Source organism: Setaria italica, chromosome I (assembly GCF_000263155.2).
Source record: "Setaria italica strain Yugu1 chromosome I, Setaria_italica_v2.0, whole genome shotgun sequence".
Lineage (NCBI taxonomy): Eukaryota > Viridiplantae > Streptophyta > Magnoliopsida > Poales > Poaceae > Setaria > Setaria italica.
In genome coordinates this window covers 21,744,302-21,758,108 of record NC_028450.1, presented here as the reverse complement: position 1 = coordinate 21,758,108, position 13,807 = coordinate 21,744,302, and the positions used below count along the sequence as shown (strand labels likewise).

The 13,807-nt window shown below is 39.7% G+C and overlaps 2 protein-coding genes across 6 annotated transcripts; both read right to left on the bottom strand.

Moving 5' to 3' along the window:
* Positions 1-1,905: 1,905 nt before the first annotated feature.
* Positions 1,906-9,545, bottom strand: LOC105914517. Of its 3 annotated transcripts, XR_001164228.3 has the most exons (3): positions 9,017-9,545; positions 3,207-3,802; positions 1,906-2,169 (listed from the first exon to the last, which is right to left on the bottom strand). XR_001164228.3 is itself a non-coding variant. In XM_022825066.1 (2 exons), the coding sequence occupies exon 1, from the start codon at positions 6,648-6,650 to the stop codon at positions 5,034-5,036; it is 1,617 nt and encodes a 538-aa protein (XP_022680801.1). In that variant the 5' UTR covers positions 6,651-8,161; the 3' UTR covers positions 1,906-2,169; positions 3,207-5,033. The 3 variants fall into 3 exon arrangements, 2 of the variants coding, with proteins under 2 accessions (XP_022680801.1, XP_022680803.1); XM_022825066.1 differs by lacking the exon at positions 9,017-9,545 and having other exon boundaries at positions 3,207-8,161; XM_022825068.1 differs by lacking the exon at positions 9,017-9,545 and having other exon boundaries at positions 1,906-2,166; positions 3,207-8,161.
* An 897-nt stretch (positions 9,546-10,442) lies between these two features.
* Positions 10,443-13,687, bottom strand: LOC101772055. 3 transcript variants are annotated; one of them, XM_022829849.1, is made up of 3 exons: positions 12,912-13,683; positions 12,002-12,586; positions 10,443-10,657 (listed from the first exon to the last, which is right to left on the bottom strand). In XM_022829849.1, exons 1-2 carry the CDS (start codon positions 13,187-13,189, stop codon positions 12,007-12,009), a joined length of 858 nt encoding a protein of 285 aa, XP_022685584.1. In that variant the 5' UTR covers positions 13,190-13,683; the 3' UTR covers positions 10,443-10,657; positions 12,002-12,006. The 3 variants fall into 3 exon arrangements, 2 of the variants coding, with proteins under 2 accessions (XP_022685584.1, XP_004952463.1); XR_001163358.2 differs by lacking the exon at positions 10,443-10,657 and having other exon boundaries at positions 11,015-12,600; positions 12,912-13,687; XM_004952406.3 differs by lacking the exon at positions 10,443-10,657 and having other exon boundaries at positions 11,015-12,586; positions 12,912-13,682.
* Positions 13,688-13,807: the final 120 nt, after the last annotated feature.

Sequence of the window (13,807 nt, the reverse complement as noted above, 5' to 3'; positions counted from 1 at the left end):
GCTGAGAAACATCCAAAAAGAGAACCACAACAGAGAAATTTCTTACATCAAATGTGTGAGCCGCATTGGGCGATCAAACTTCTCATGCAAAATGGTTGCAATGATCCGCAGTGAGTTTCTCGTTCCTACTCCGGCCTTACCCCTATCCATAGGATTAGCATCTTGTGGACTTGATTCATATATAGTTTTCAAGGTTGCACGGGGTAGATGGTTTGCACCAGATACGTTCCCATTATTTTAATGGTGGGTGACATACACGTATGTGAGAGGTTTTTATAAAGCTATAGTTGCATACCTGTATTTGTAGGGTGAGTGTAAGTACGTGTATGTGAGAGATTTTGTAAAGGTAGGATTACATTTATACTTGCATGAGTGTGATACATGTATGTTTGTGAGGTTGTACATTTGCACGGCAAACCCACGGAATAAACTATTCATGATCATGGAGAGCACTGCGTTGTTTTCTCACAGTGTAATACAAGTTGTTCGCAACCTTTTCCTGAATACTGCTACATGTATTATATTGTCGCATGTGGGTGCTGCACTGGTTAATAAATTAACTTGCAGCCTTATGGACACTCGCGAATGGTTCTCCTTGTTGTATGGGAAATAAAGCAAGGTATCGGATGCTTCGCGCACGCGTATTCTAGTATTCTACCATTACCCAGCATCGGATAGTTAATTTTGGGCACGCGCTCCGCGCCGCGTTAGTTGGATTATATTGCATCCTTCACTACTGGCCATGTTACGGCAACCAAAAAGTGAAGAATGATACGGTGGATGAAGTGTACCTGTCCATGTTGATTTGCTGCATGCCAATCATTGGCATTGCAAACCACAAACTTGGGTAGAAGTTTTGGCTCCACAAATCTTTGGCGTCGTTCCACTATTGGTTGGAGCACAAACTTAGATAGTATTTGGTTCGTGCTAAGCTAATGTAAACACAAAGGGAATCAGATTACAGTGTATTTAGCGGCGGAATAGGTGATTATCCTATTTGTTTGGTAGCACTCTGGTAACGTAATCAGATTATAGTGTTGGTGTTGTATCTGATTACAGTGGGGAGGATGTGTAACAAGCTTGTATAGATATTATTTGTATAAGGGATTCGATTACAATGTCAATCGATTACAAACCATCGCAATCAAACATACGTTACATTTGAGCCAACCAAACACCACTGAGGGAAATTCGTGGATGAGAATTCATCGTACTCGAATTATAACAAATTGGATGGATTGATGGGTCAACGAAATAAACAACTCAAAGGTCGGATAAGCAAACTACAGTGATCGTAGCTATATATGCTTCAATAGTTCTGCCAGTATCACTGTACTACGCGTAGAACATATGCTGATTCGCGCTACTGATCGATGATGGGTACGAGACTGTGTGCGCTCCATCCGTTCCTTTATGATTTCTTCGATTTGCAATATATGCTTTTGATTCTTAGACAAAGCTTTCCTACAAGATATATTATCTCACACCGATATGGGCAATTAATTAAGAACTGCTACAGCATCTTCAGATTTGTAGCCATGCATCATCCATTTGATTTCACTTTTGTACCAGCTTAGATATCTTACCCGTATGATTGCTTCTTCCCTAAAGGCAGTCCCAACCCATAGATCTATGGCTAGTTTTCAAAGGAGAAAGAGTACAGTAAATGTCCAATTAGACCTAACCTCCCCAATGCATAGTTTTTACAGTAGTTTCCATGGAGAAGAACAATTAATAACCAGTTGCATGCAGTATTAATAGAAGAGGATCGGCTGTGCCAATCAGCTCTCTATCCAAATGGAATGAGTACCGAGCTCAAAAAGAAATGAAATGAGTACATGCATATACATCCAAAAAAGCACTGCACAGCCAACACATATCAAAAGTATCATATTCGCACGCATAGACACAAATCAATTTATAGAGAAGGTACCCATCCTGATAATATAGTAGGTCCAAATACATAAAAACCATGACAGTAGCACCGGGCAGCAAAACACATAATCTGGGTAGCAATACCATAAGAATAGTAATATATAGGTGCAGGACAACTGCACATACTAGTCCTGCCTCAATGTGCACAGTAACTTGACTTGAACTATAGTGTTTAGGTGCACAGCAACTCCACATCAATCGCAGCCTCCAGGTGCACAGAAACTCCACATCCTGCTGCAGGGGGAAAAATCAAACAGTCAGTTGTCAAAAATTAGTAATAGGACAATTATGTATCGCAGTACAAAGTAAATGGTATTAGTATATGTCACAGATACTGAAAATTAGACTTTACAAATGATGCATATTCATCTAATTATTTATGTTCCCAAACTTCTACCATTTATGTTCTATCAAGTCTAATTGAAGGTTTTTATGAGTAGCACGATCATGAATACTGGCATTTCTTTTTTTTTTTGAAAGGAATCCCCTACTGATTACCAGGGCGTAGGGAAATAGAACACGAGGGAAAATCAAGCGACTTCGAAAAATTTGGATTTCAAATTTCGAGTTACTATTCACTGCACTATTCAAATTCAACGAACACTATTCAAGTTCGCGGCACTATTAAAATTCAGCTCACTATTCAAAATGGGAATATGAATAGTGCCCGAGCACTCACCAGGGAGTGGGTGGAGCACCTCAAGGTGGATGGAAATGTGGCGGCGCTATTCACTCACTATTGTGCACTATTGAGCTACTATTCGGGGTCGCTTTCAGCGGATATGGTACGCGCGGGTGCGTGATTAGGTATATTCTTTGATTATATCAATTCTCAGGATCTTTGCAGGTTGGCGAGATCGAAAAATTCAGCCAGACGTGCTACTATGCTTGTGACAGTCCAACTCGGTACTCACCGCATGCGTCGCTAGCTCGCTTCAGAACCAGGCTAGCCTAGTCTTCACCTTCACTGTCCTCAGCCACGCTCACCAGGATTCAGGCTCTAACGTCTCCCCAGGCAGTTCCACCCGAAGTGAATACTTCTCTGCGCACACAGGGTTCTCCTCAAACGCCGCTACCAGGGCTAACACGAGAACGACATACGCAGAGGTTTCTTCTCTAGGGTCCCTAGCGTAGAGACATCGCCCCATACGAACGAGCTTAAAGGAAGGCAGGGATGCTACCAGGATAGCTTAATCCATTTCCACGGGACAAGCTTACAAGTGGCTTTCCCTTTCAGGAAACCCCAAGCACTTAGCACAAACCTTGATTACCTTACAAACCGAGGGATGAGCTTCGACGGCCTCCCTTTATTCTAGTAGTAGTACAGAGGTGGTGGAGTAATACAACGGTAGTGGATGATTCTAAATATGGTGGCTAATATTTCCTCAGAGCACTTCCGAGGTGGTGGATGTCTTCATGGAGTATGAGTGGAGTGTGGGTGGAGGTCTTCATTGATCTTGCTTCTTCGGTGCTTCGGTGCTCGATATGGTGGTTGATGTGGTGATGCTGAATGCTTCACTTGGCAGCTCCTTTTATAGTCACGGCAGAGGCTTCTGGAGTTGCTTCATGCTTAAGACGTCTGGTGCCTTCAACTATTCTCCTCTTCTGTTTCCTGGACACCTGGACGGCTCTCCGCTCCTCAATAATTGTCCTGGCTACAGTAGAGTCGTTATTTATTCCTTTTGCCTTGTCCTCTATCGCACACTGTATTGTCACGATATTCTGGATGCTGCTTGGTATGGTCTTCCACGCCCGAATGATTGACGTCGCAGACTTCAATCACAACATCATGGCATGCAGTATTATTCCTTTTTCTTCCCCCGGCCGAATTTGGTTAACACTTTAACAACATAGGGAACTTATTCTCCTGTGAAACAAAATATTCTTTTATGCTAGCTGTATTTCTATTCTTCTTCTTCAATATCAGGTTCCTCTGGTTGCCACGGTTCATACCATGACAGCAACTCACGATATTCCTTTCTTAACTGGCATTCGATTCCATAATTTGGCTTAAGTAGCCTTCCTACTTCTTTTGATATTATACTATTCTTTCCATAATATTATCATAGAAATATCTTTGTTATTTTGTTTTGATACATCATATGGTATTCAGGATCAAATTTAGTATTTCCTTCTATTTCTTTTGCTTCACTGATGATTCTCCAATTATCATGATTATTTTTAGCACGTATTTCTTCATAATTTTGCCATGTTTCTGACGACCATATCGTAGGGAATTTATATGAACCTTTTATAATATATATATCATGACTTGCTGGTCTCAATGGTAGTGTAAATTTTGGTGGATTAGAATAGTATTTTATTTTATATCTTCCTTGAACACACGCCAATCTTTTACATGCTTCTTTAATAGCCTTTCCTAAATTAGATTGAAGTATTTCTTCCAATGTTCCATATATATCTCGGACTAACCCATGGTCAATAATAGTTTGTAATGAGATATCTTCTCCTGTATGCCTTTGTATATTTCTAAAATATTTTAGGTTTATATCAGCCTTAAGTATTATAAATTAATGATGAGGCTTAACAATTAATTTATCATCAAGATGAAGTAAAGGAAAGGTATTTGTATTAACTATTATTCCCAAATTCCTTTCTATTCCTTGATATAGCCTCATGAAGTAATTTTGTATATCATGAAATATTTTGTTCTGCCTTTCAGCATATTTCTTCCATATTAGATCTATAATATCTTGTGTAAAATATGCCAATACTTGTTCAGTCTTAAAACTTATCCTTGGGATAAGAAACTCTTGTGGAGTATTGACTAAATATTTATTCTCTCTTTTATCATTTGAAGAGTCCTCCTTTGGACTAATCTTATTTTCCTCATATTTTGTATTGACTACTCTCTTGTCATTTTGTTGTTCTAAGCATGACATACATGCCTGTTTTATACATAAACTACAAGTAGCCCTTTTTGCTAGATCTTGATAATATATACAAAATATATATTTTATATTAAAGTCATCTCTTTTATGATCCCGAATTATTTGATCCATCATTTCTATCTTTAATCCTGCTAGTTCCTTAATCAAATTTAATTCTTCGTCACTCGATTCATCTTCTTCATTATATTAAATTTCATCTATTTCTATTATTGAATATATCGATTCATCATCCATTATATCTTCATCACATACCAAAATATTTTCATTAACACTATCTATAATCAACACCTTTTCTTGCTCTTCTTGTTTGTTAGAATATCTCTTCCTATCTTTATTAGGACAAGTTTTACTTAAATGATCTGGAAAATTGCAAATAAAGCACCTACATGTACTATCATAATTTTTTCTAGGATTATATCTTCTTACATTTCTCTTGTGAAGGAAAGAAGCTCTATTATCTAATCTGCTTAGAAAATATCTTTTCTTTATCTTTACATTTCCCTTTTTATAATTTTTAGGGTATTTCTTATTTCTACATTTCTCTTCTCCATATGTCAATGGTATTTGAACTATTTTATTACAAAAATTATAGTCTGATTGCTTCATTGACCTTTGAGCTTGTATGCTTGTGCATATCTTTCTTAGTTGCTTAAAAACAAATGTTATAACCTGAGAAATATTATATTCCTTTCCATTAGACTCCTTTTTATATTCTTCAAATATCATAGATCCTAAAGGATCTGGCAATTTATTAAAATACCTTTCAACTATACTCTTATTATAGCCTTGCTTAGCAGTTGTGGTATTATACAAATAATGCTGAGAGAACTCTTTTATTCCTTTCCAATTTGTTAAAGTCAACTTCTTTATTTCCTTCAATCTTTCATTTTGTAATGTAGTATAACCTAACTCTGGATCTTCATCTATGACAATGCTTGATATGACATTTGCAAAATTATAAGGGTTGTTGCCAGCTCTTTTTAATTCTTCATAATAATGAGGATAAGTTTCTACCCATTGTTCCCATAGAACTTTAATTGATTCTCCTAAGAATGTTTCTAAATATGTAATCATATCTTCTACTCTACTTCCAATATTATGCTGATTTTGTACATATTTTTGGACTATTAAGCTTTTCCATATGCTTATAATATTTGGCCAATCTATAGGATCATGGGCTGCTAAATTTAATATTGCACCATCACTTCTATAATTCTGAAATTGCATAGTCCTTTCAAATTCTCTCCTTTTTGAACCCATATGCTTATATTGTCCAGGTATATAGTTATATGTAGGTTCTTCCTTTTCTGGTGGCCAATTTCCTGGTTTTCTAGATGATCTATCCCTTTCTCCTTCAATTTTTATATCTCTCTCTTGTTCTCGTCTTCTTTTAGATGGACTAGGATCTATATCCATGGCTTCTATAGCAGTATCTTTTTTGCATAATTCTTCATTTCCTAAAGAATGGATATGAGATTCTGACTTACTACTATGTATTTCAATTATATCTTCATCCTCTTCTTCATAACTTTTTAATAAAATTTTATTATTGATCTCCCATTGATCCTCTTCACTTATAACAACCTCTTCTTCTTCCTTTACCCTTTCTTTATTATTCTCTAATTCTTTCTGAATTCTACTATCTTTATCACTTATATGTTTCAAAATAGTTTCATGATTCATTATTGGCATGTTAACCCTTTTATTATTTAGCTCTCTTTTTTTCTTAATTTTATTAAGTCTATATAATTCTTGTCTGAAATAGATCTCTTTTTCTCTAACAGTAGACCATTCACATATCATAGAGGTATTATATTCATCTTAAACCTTACTTAATTTTTTCTCATAGTGTTTCATTTCATTATCAATATCTAATTTTTCCATAAATTCACATACGCTATGTCTTCTAGCTTCTTCTATATTTGAATCAGAAGTTGAAACTTCTAAATCATCTAAACTTCTTTCTTTATAATTAACAAATCTGATACTAGTTTTGCCTTTACTATTTTCATAGCTTACATAATCTTTAGGTTGTTTTAAAATCTTTGGTTCTCTTAAAGCACTTATATTCCATTCTTCACCTGCTCTTTCTTCAGAACTAATTTTTAAGGGACTCATGAATTTTATTCCCTTAAACTACATACTTTCTATTACATTGTTTACATTTACCTTGTATTTAGTTGCACTTCTATTAGTTAACCTTCCTACAAATTCTATACTTACTAATAAATTTGTACCTTTAAAGTCTTCATAGCCTTTGTTTGAAAACCAATTGCCATTTTATCTATAAATTTTTTTATTGGCATTATTAAATCTGGAGCTATGTATATTATTAACATATTTTCATTCATATCTCCTTCTAAGAAACCTAATGCTGCTTTATTCACTGAATCCCATCTTTTATCTAACAGGGTTATTAGAACTTTGGTTCCTAATTTCTTCCTAGTCATTCCTTTAATTCCTATGATATACATTCCCTGATGAATATATTTGTAGCATGAATATTTTAGCCCGTTCTCAAATTGTTTACTAACAATTCTTAGTTGAACTGGTTCTGTTAGAACACTTAATTCTACTTCTCTAGATATTTTGTATAGTCCATTTTTATTTTCAAACTAGCTCATTTGATATATTTGCTGAGGTCTTATCTTTCTTAAGGTATCTCTTTGATATCTTTCAAGATCCCTTTCTACATCTATCATTTCTTCTAAGTTTTCAATATCATCACATCCTCCTTTCAATTTATCCATAAAGCTTAAAGGCTTTATGTCTCTATTTACTAGCTGGAGTGACTTATCTCTTCTAGAGAGACTTTCAGATATTTCCATTTTTCAGAGTTTAATGATCTATTAAACTCAACTAATCTTGTTGATGATAGAACAATTTCTTTGTTATGCTCAATATTAGTATTATCAAATTTCTTATATAGGTGGGTTATATCCTTTTTAATATAATCACTATTTTGGATGATTCTTCCTAGTGAATTTCTACATTCTTCTGCTGCTTGCAAGATTAATTCTAATTTATTATTCAAGGCTACAAGATTAATTCTAATTTATTATTCAAGACTAAAATATTCTCTTCTAAGTGCTTATGTTCTTTTTGTAGTTTTTCAAAATTTAATTCTAAATCGTCTTGCCTTTTACCCCAAGATATATAAAAGTTATGTATTAAGTCAACTATTAAGTTTATCTGACCGTGTGAGGTATGCCAAGTATGATCTTCAGAGCTATTTATTCTGCACCTGATATTTATATTTTCTTTAGTATTAACTGTCTTTCCAGTATTAACTTCTAGATTTAAATAATGAAGTTTTTCAATCTTGACTAGATATACAAAAATCCTCAAATTCACGAATTTTTATAACCACGGCTCTGATACCAGGGCGTAGGGAAATAACATGAGGGAAAATCAAGCGACTTAAAAAATTTCGGATTTCAAATTTTGAGTTACTATTCAAATTTTGAGTTACTATTCACTGTACTATTCAAATTCAATGAACACTATTCAAATTCGCGGCACTATTGAAATTCAGCTCACTATTCAAAATGGGAATATGAATAGTACCCGAGCACTCACCAGGGAGTGGGTGAAGCACCTCAGGATGGATGGAAATGTGGTGGCGCTATTCACTCACTATTGCGCACTATTGAGCTACTATTCGGGGTCGCTTTCGGCGGATATGGTACGCGCGGGTGCGTGATTAGGTATATTCTTTGATTATATCAATTCTCAGGATCTTTGCAGGTTGGCGAGACCGAATTCGGTCGGACGTGCTGCTATGTTTGTGACAGTCCTACTCGGTACTCACCGCATGCGTCGCTGGCTCGCTTCAGAACCAGGCCAGCCCAGTCTTCGCCCTCACCGTCCCCAGCCACGCTCACACAGGACTCAGGCTCTACCGTCTCCCCAGGCAGTTCCACCCGAAGGGAACACTTCTCTGCGCACACAGGGTTCTCCTCAAATGCCGCTACCAGGGCTAACACGAGAACGACACACGCAGAGGTTTCTCCTCTAGGGTCACTAGCGTAGAGACATCGCCCCATACGAACGAACTTAAAGGAAAGCAGGGATGCTACTAGGACAGCTTAATCCATTTCCACGGGACAAACTTACACGCGGCTTTCCCTTTCAGGAAACCCCAAGCACTTAGCACAAACCTTGATTACCTTACAAACCGAGGGACGAGCTTCAACGGCCTCCCTTTATTCTGTAGTAGTACAGAGGTGGTAGAGTAATAGAACGGTAGTGGGTGATTCTAAATATGGTGGCTAATTATTTCTCAGAGCACTTCCGAGGTGGTGGATGTCTTCATGGAGTATGAGTGGAGTCTGGGTGGAGGTCTTCGGTGATCTTGCTTCTTCGGTGCTTCGGTGCTCGATGTGGTGGTTGATGTGGTGATGATGAATGCTTCACTTGGTAGCTCCTTTTATAGTCGCGGCAGAGGCTTCTGGAGTTGCTTCGTGCTTAAGACTTCTGGTGCCTTCAACTATTCTCCTCTTCTGTTGCTTGGACACCTGGACGGCTCTCCGCTCCTCAATAATTGTCCAGGCTACAGTAGAGGCGTTGTTTATTCCTTTTGCCTTGTCCTCTATCACACACTGTATTCTCGTGATATTCTGGATGCTGCTTGGTATGGTCTTCCACGCCCGAATGATTGACGTCGCAGACTTCAATCACAACATCATGGCATGCAGTATTATTCCTCTGTAAGGGCCATTTTGGGAACGCTGGTTTGTAACACCTGTAAGGGCCACTTTGGAACGTGCGCCTAATTTGCCCTAGGTAGCAAACTCCCGACAGGGATTTAATTGGCCGGTCGTATCCTCGGGAGCCGTTCCCTGGGTAGCAAACCCCCGACAGGGATTTAATTGGCCAGTTGTATCCCCAGGAGCCGTTCTCCCTTCCGTTCCCCTTACCTGTTGCTATTTGGAAGCAAGGCCTCTTCAATCCCCGGGAGCCGATGTCCCTTGGAATCACTCAGATTGGGCACGCATATCGTAACTATATGATTATGAGTTTGCTCATTGGTACGATACCCAGGATGTATGTACAAACTTGCATATCATGACATATTGATTATGAGCTTGCTCGTTGTAAGCTATAATTGCACATGCCCAATATTCTGAAACTCCAAATAAACACTCAAACTGACATCGTACTCTGAAATATAAACTGAAAGCTTAAACAAGTGATCTGCCTCAAACTGAAAGCTAAAATTTGCACCAATATTTAAATTATAGTCCTCCAGCTCAAGACACCGATATATTACATAGACGCCAGTAACATAAAAAAATGGACAAATAGTAGGTGCATGTATATAAAAATTGACAGACAGGAGGAGCAAAATCTAACTATGATCTTGAATGTTTCTCAGGGGGTGTTTGGATCTTTAAGACCTCCTAAAATTTATATCACATCGAATATTCGGAGGCTAATTAAGAGGACTAAATAGGAGCTAATTATAAAACTAATTATACAGATGGAGGCTAATTCACGAGTTGAATCTATTAAGCCTAATTAATTCATCATTAGCACATGTTTACTGTAGCATCACATTGTCAAATCATGAACTAATTAGGCTTAATAGATTCGTCTCGCAAATTAGTTTCCATCTATGCAATTAGTTTTGTAATTAATCTATATTTAATACTCCTAATTAGTATCTAAACATTCGATGTGATAGAAATTTTAGGAGGGACTAAAGAAACAAAGACCCCCTCAGATGCTAATGATGAAGGCCACTTCACTTTTCTCTGATCATGTGTTGCTTCCGCCAAGTTATGCAATATGCTGACTCATAATGCCAACTGTTTGCAATATCAGTTGGAACACCAGATTGTAAACATTTTGTCTCATGGACAATAGAAGCGAAAGATCAAGCAACAAAGAGATATAGGTAGCTAACTATGTTAATCTGACATGAATATATAGTTGACCAGTTATGTGCAAGGCAAGTAAACTACGGCGTGATACTTGATTACTCTGTATGTGGTACATATAGACATTCTAGCTCTACTTCCTCAATATATAAATCCGAGAATGCTTGATTGAAAAATAAGGTACATACAGACATTCTAGCTCTATTTCCTCAATATATAAATCTGCAAGACAGACCTACTTATCTCCTGGACTACATAAGTAGCAAAACAAAAAGGTTTTGAATCTACTATTAATTCCACGTTGAGTGCTCTCTTTCAATTAATTCCATCTAGTATCGGTTAAGTCACTTAGCAAGGGCGCTTAGCTTCTTATCTGTCCTGAACCGAACTGATAGAAATTCAGAGAAACAAACCAGCCGAGCAGCTGAACTAAAAAAAAGCTACTGCCACCGCTTACATTCTGAACTAAACAAGAACCTGCACTGCTGCTGTCAATCTGAAAATGATTACAACTAACCAAAGCAATCTGCTAATCTGCTGCTGTGAATGAAATAATTACAACTAACCAAAGCAAGCTATCTGAACAAACAACCAAAATAACAAGACTGATTCATTCGACAGCTGTACCTAACATAAAACATAGCCAGCATAGCAATCTATGGCTGAATTACTACATAGCGGTCTTTCCACCAACATAAAACATCAGGACTAGTAGTAGGCATCATTCATAATATTTTTATTTGGCCACATTATTCAAGAAGCTGTTGTTTAAGAAAAAAAAAGCCACATTAATTACAAGATGTACAATATCATGATGCTAACTAGAAATCAGGAGAGACAAAAATTAGTCTGCATATACATCCTGATGCTAGGGAAGGACTGATTATCACCTCAGCATTAGCATAGTTGACGTGAGAAGCCAATATTGATCTAAGCAGCAGCAAGCAAGCTCACAAACCTTGATTGTGTTTGACAGAACAAAAACCTTATTACTATTTACAAAGTTGTTTTTCAGTAATCACTGAACCAAAGGACGAATAAAGCTTCAGCATAGCATCACAATTTTGTTCAGCATCACAATTACAGTGACTAAATACAGACTACAAGAAAATGCTACTCTGAATAGCCATATAGCATCACAATTTCGTTCAGTAGGTTCGCACATCTTGGATGCAGAGGCTGTTGACAGACAATGAGTGGATCATGGAGCTAATGCACCAAGATCTACACGGAATCAGGAAAGAGGAGGAGAGGGTGAGGGGGAAAACTCACATATGCTAGCCGAGGAGGAAGAGGGTCTTATCGAAACAGATCGAGATGGCAGAGTTGCTCCTGGGCAGGGACGGGGACACGGAGGGGGGCGGCAGCGCCTGGATAGGGACGCGGAGGGGCGGCAGCGCTTGGTCGCTGGTCGAGGTGGTGTCGATGTGGATCAAGAAATTCGTCGCGGAGAGCACCGGAGACGGCGAGTGAACGGCGGCGTTGTCGTTGACGGGGAGGCGGAGCGGCGGCACCGGACGGGAAGGCGTAGGGGCAGCAGCGCCGGACGGGAAGGCCGACGGACGGTGGCGCTTGGACGGAGCGGCGGGGGCTTGGTGAGTTGGCGCTAGCTTCCTCGTGTTGCTTCGGCGGTGACGGCACTCGAGGATGCGCCGCCAGGACCCTCGAGGTGAGGAAGGCTCGCCCCGGGGAAAACTCGTGGATGCGGTCAGGCGTCCCCATCTCATGGGCTCCCAAACGACGAGGCGATTCGGCCCGTGGTGAGTTGCCCACGTGGGCTTCCAGCCCCTGGAAAATGACGGGATCCCCAGCGGGATTCGAGTTTCCAAACTCGCCCTAAAGAGTTCACAAACCCACCTGGTGGAAACAGACTGCGAAATGGAATTAACTTCACTGCAAAGAAGCCATGGAACTACATAGTGCAGATTTGAAACTACAAATGCAAACTAAAAAATTTGATAAACATCATAGGGTATAATTGATGAGAGAACTAAAGGCACATCTAGAACTAAAGGCACATCTGACATTGCAAACTCTAGAAAAAAAATGATAAACGACATAGTGCAGATCACTTAAATTAACTAATATCAGAACGTCACTCGAGCATTTTTATTTGCATACAAACTGGTATTTCATCACATCATAGAAAATGTTGAGGCAAACAAATTCGTCCACAACATACCATTTAGAGGTGCAAGGAGATGTTGAATCCACCGTGAAGGTGCTGCCAAGAGATGTTGCAGGCCAAAATGCATGATGAGTTGGATGAATGCCTGTTCGACCACCGGCGCCTGTAACGCTTGCAGGAGCAGCAGTACCTGGAGAAGCGCTGCTTGGACCTCCGGCAGGAGCCCTAGTGCCTGGAGAAGCTGTGGCAGTAGCACCGGCGCCTCTCCTGGAAATCAAAGAGGGCCTCCTCGATTTCTTTTGATGTACACCTTGCTTCTCTGATTGATGCATCCTGAGGCTCTCTTCGAGATCGATTTGGGATTAATTTGGTCAAATGGGGTGCGTGGCACTATGAGTTTGGGGAAGATGGAATTATAATGGATCAGTCAACCTCCGAGCGGGAGATTGGAGGGGGAAAGCCTCTGCGCGGCAGATTGGGCGGGAAACTGAACTGGGCGCACGGGAATTTCTAGAGGAGGCAGGAGCTCGCAGTTGTGCGGGAGGGAGAGCTCGCGGCTGCGCGGAGAACGGCGACAGGCATTCGTGGGCAGGGATTTGGCGCGCGCGATGGCCGGGTCGCGGAGGGGCAGCCGCGCGCGCGCGTGAAGGGGTGGGTCGCGGAGGGCAGGCGCGCGCGTGCGATGGCGATGGGGTGGGTCGCGGAGGAAGGCTCGCGCGGGGTGGGTCGCGGTGGCGGCGGAGCTGGGAGGGGGGCGAACACACGGGATCCGGAGGAGGGGGCAAAACGAGGAAAGAAACGATCAGACTCGCCCAACTCGATTTTTCTCGTTTCTACGAGCTTTGGTGCGCGAGTAGACCTGGTTTCCTACCTGAGAAACGATTTCCTCTCTCCTCGATAACTACACTCGCGCGTCACCAAATTGCTTTGCTGAAATGACACCCTCATAA

What these genes read in the sequence shown, in the direction of transcription:
- LOC105914517 (XM_022825066.1), bottom strand. Translation starts at nt 6,650, where the DNA reads ATGATATGTGAATGGTCTACTGTTAGAGAAAAAGAGATCTATTTCAGA.
- LOC101772055 (XM_022829849.1), bottom strand. Translation starts at nt 13,189, where the DNA reads ATGCATCAATCAGAGAAGCAAGGTGTACATCAAAAGAAATCGAGGAGG. An exon ending in TCTCCTTGCACCTCTAAATG is followed by an intron (nt 12,587 to 12,911) that starts GTATGTTGTGGA and finishes TGTTTCCACCAG; the next exon opens with GTGGGTTTGTGAACTCTTTA.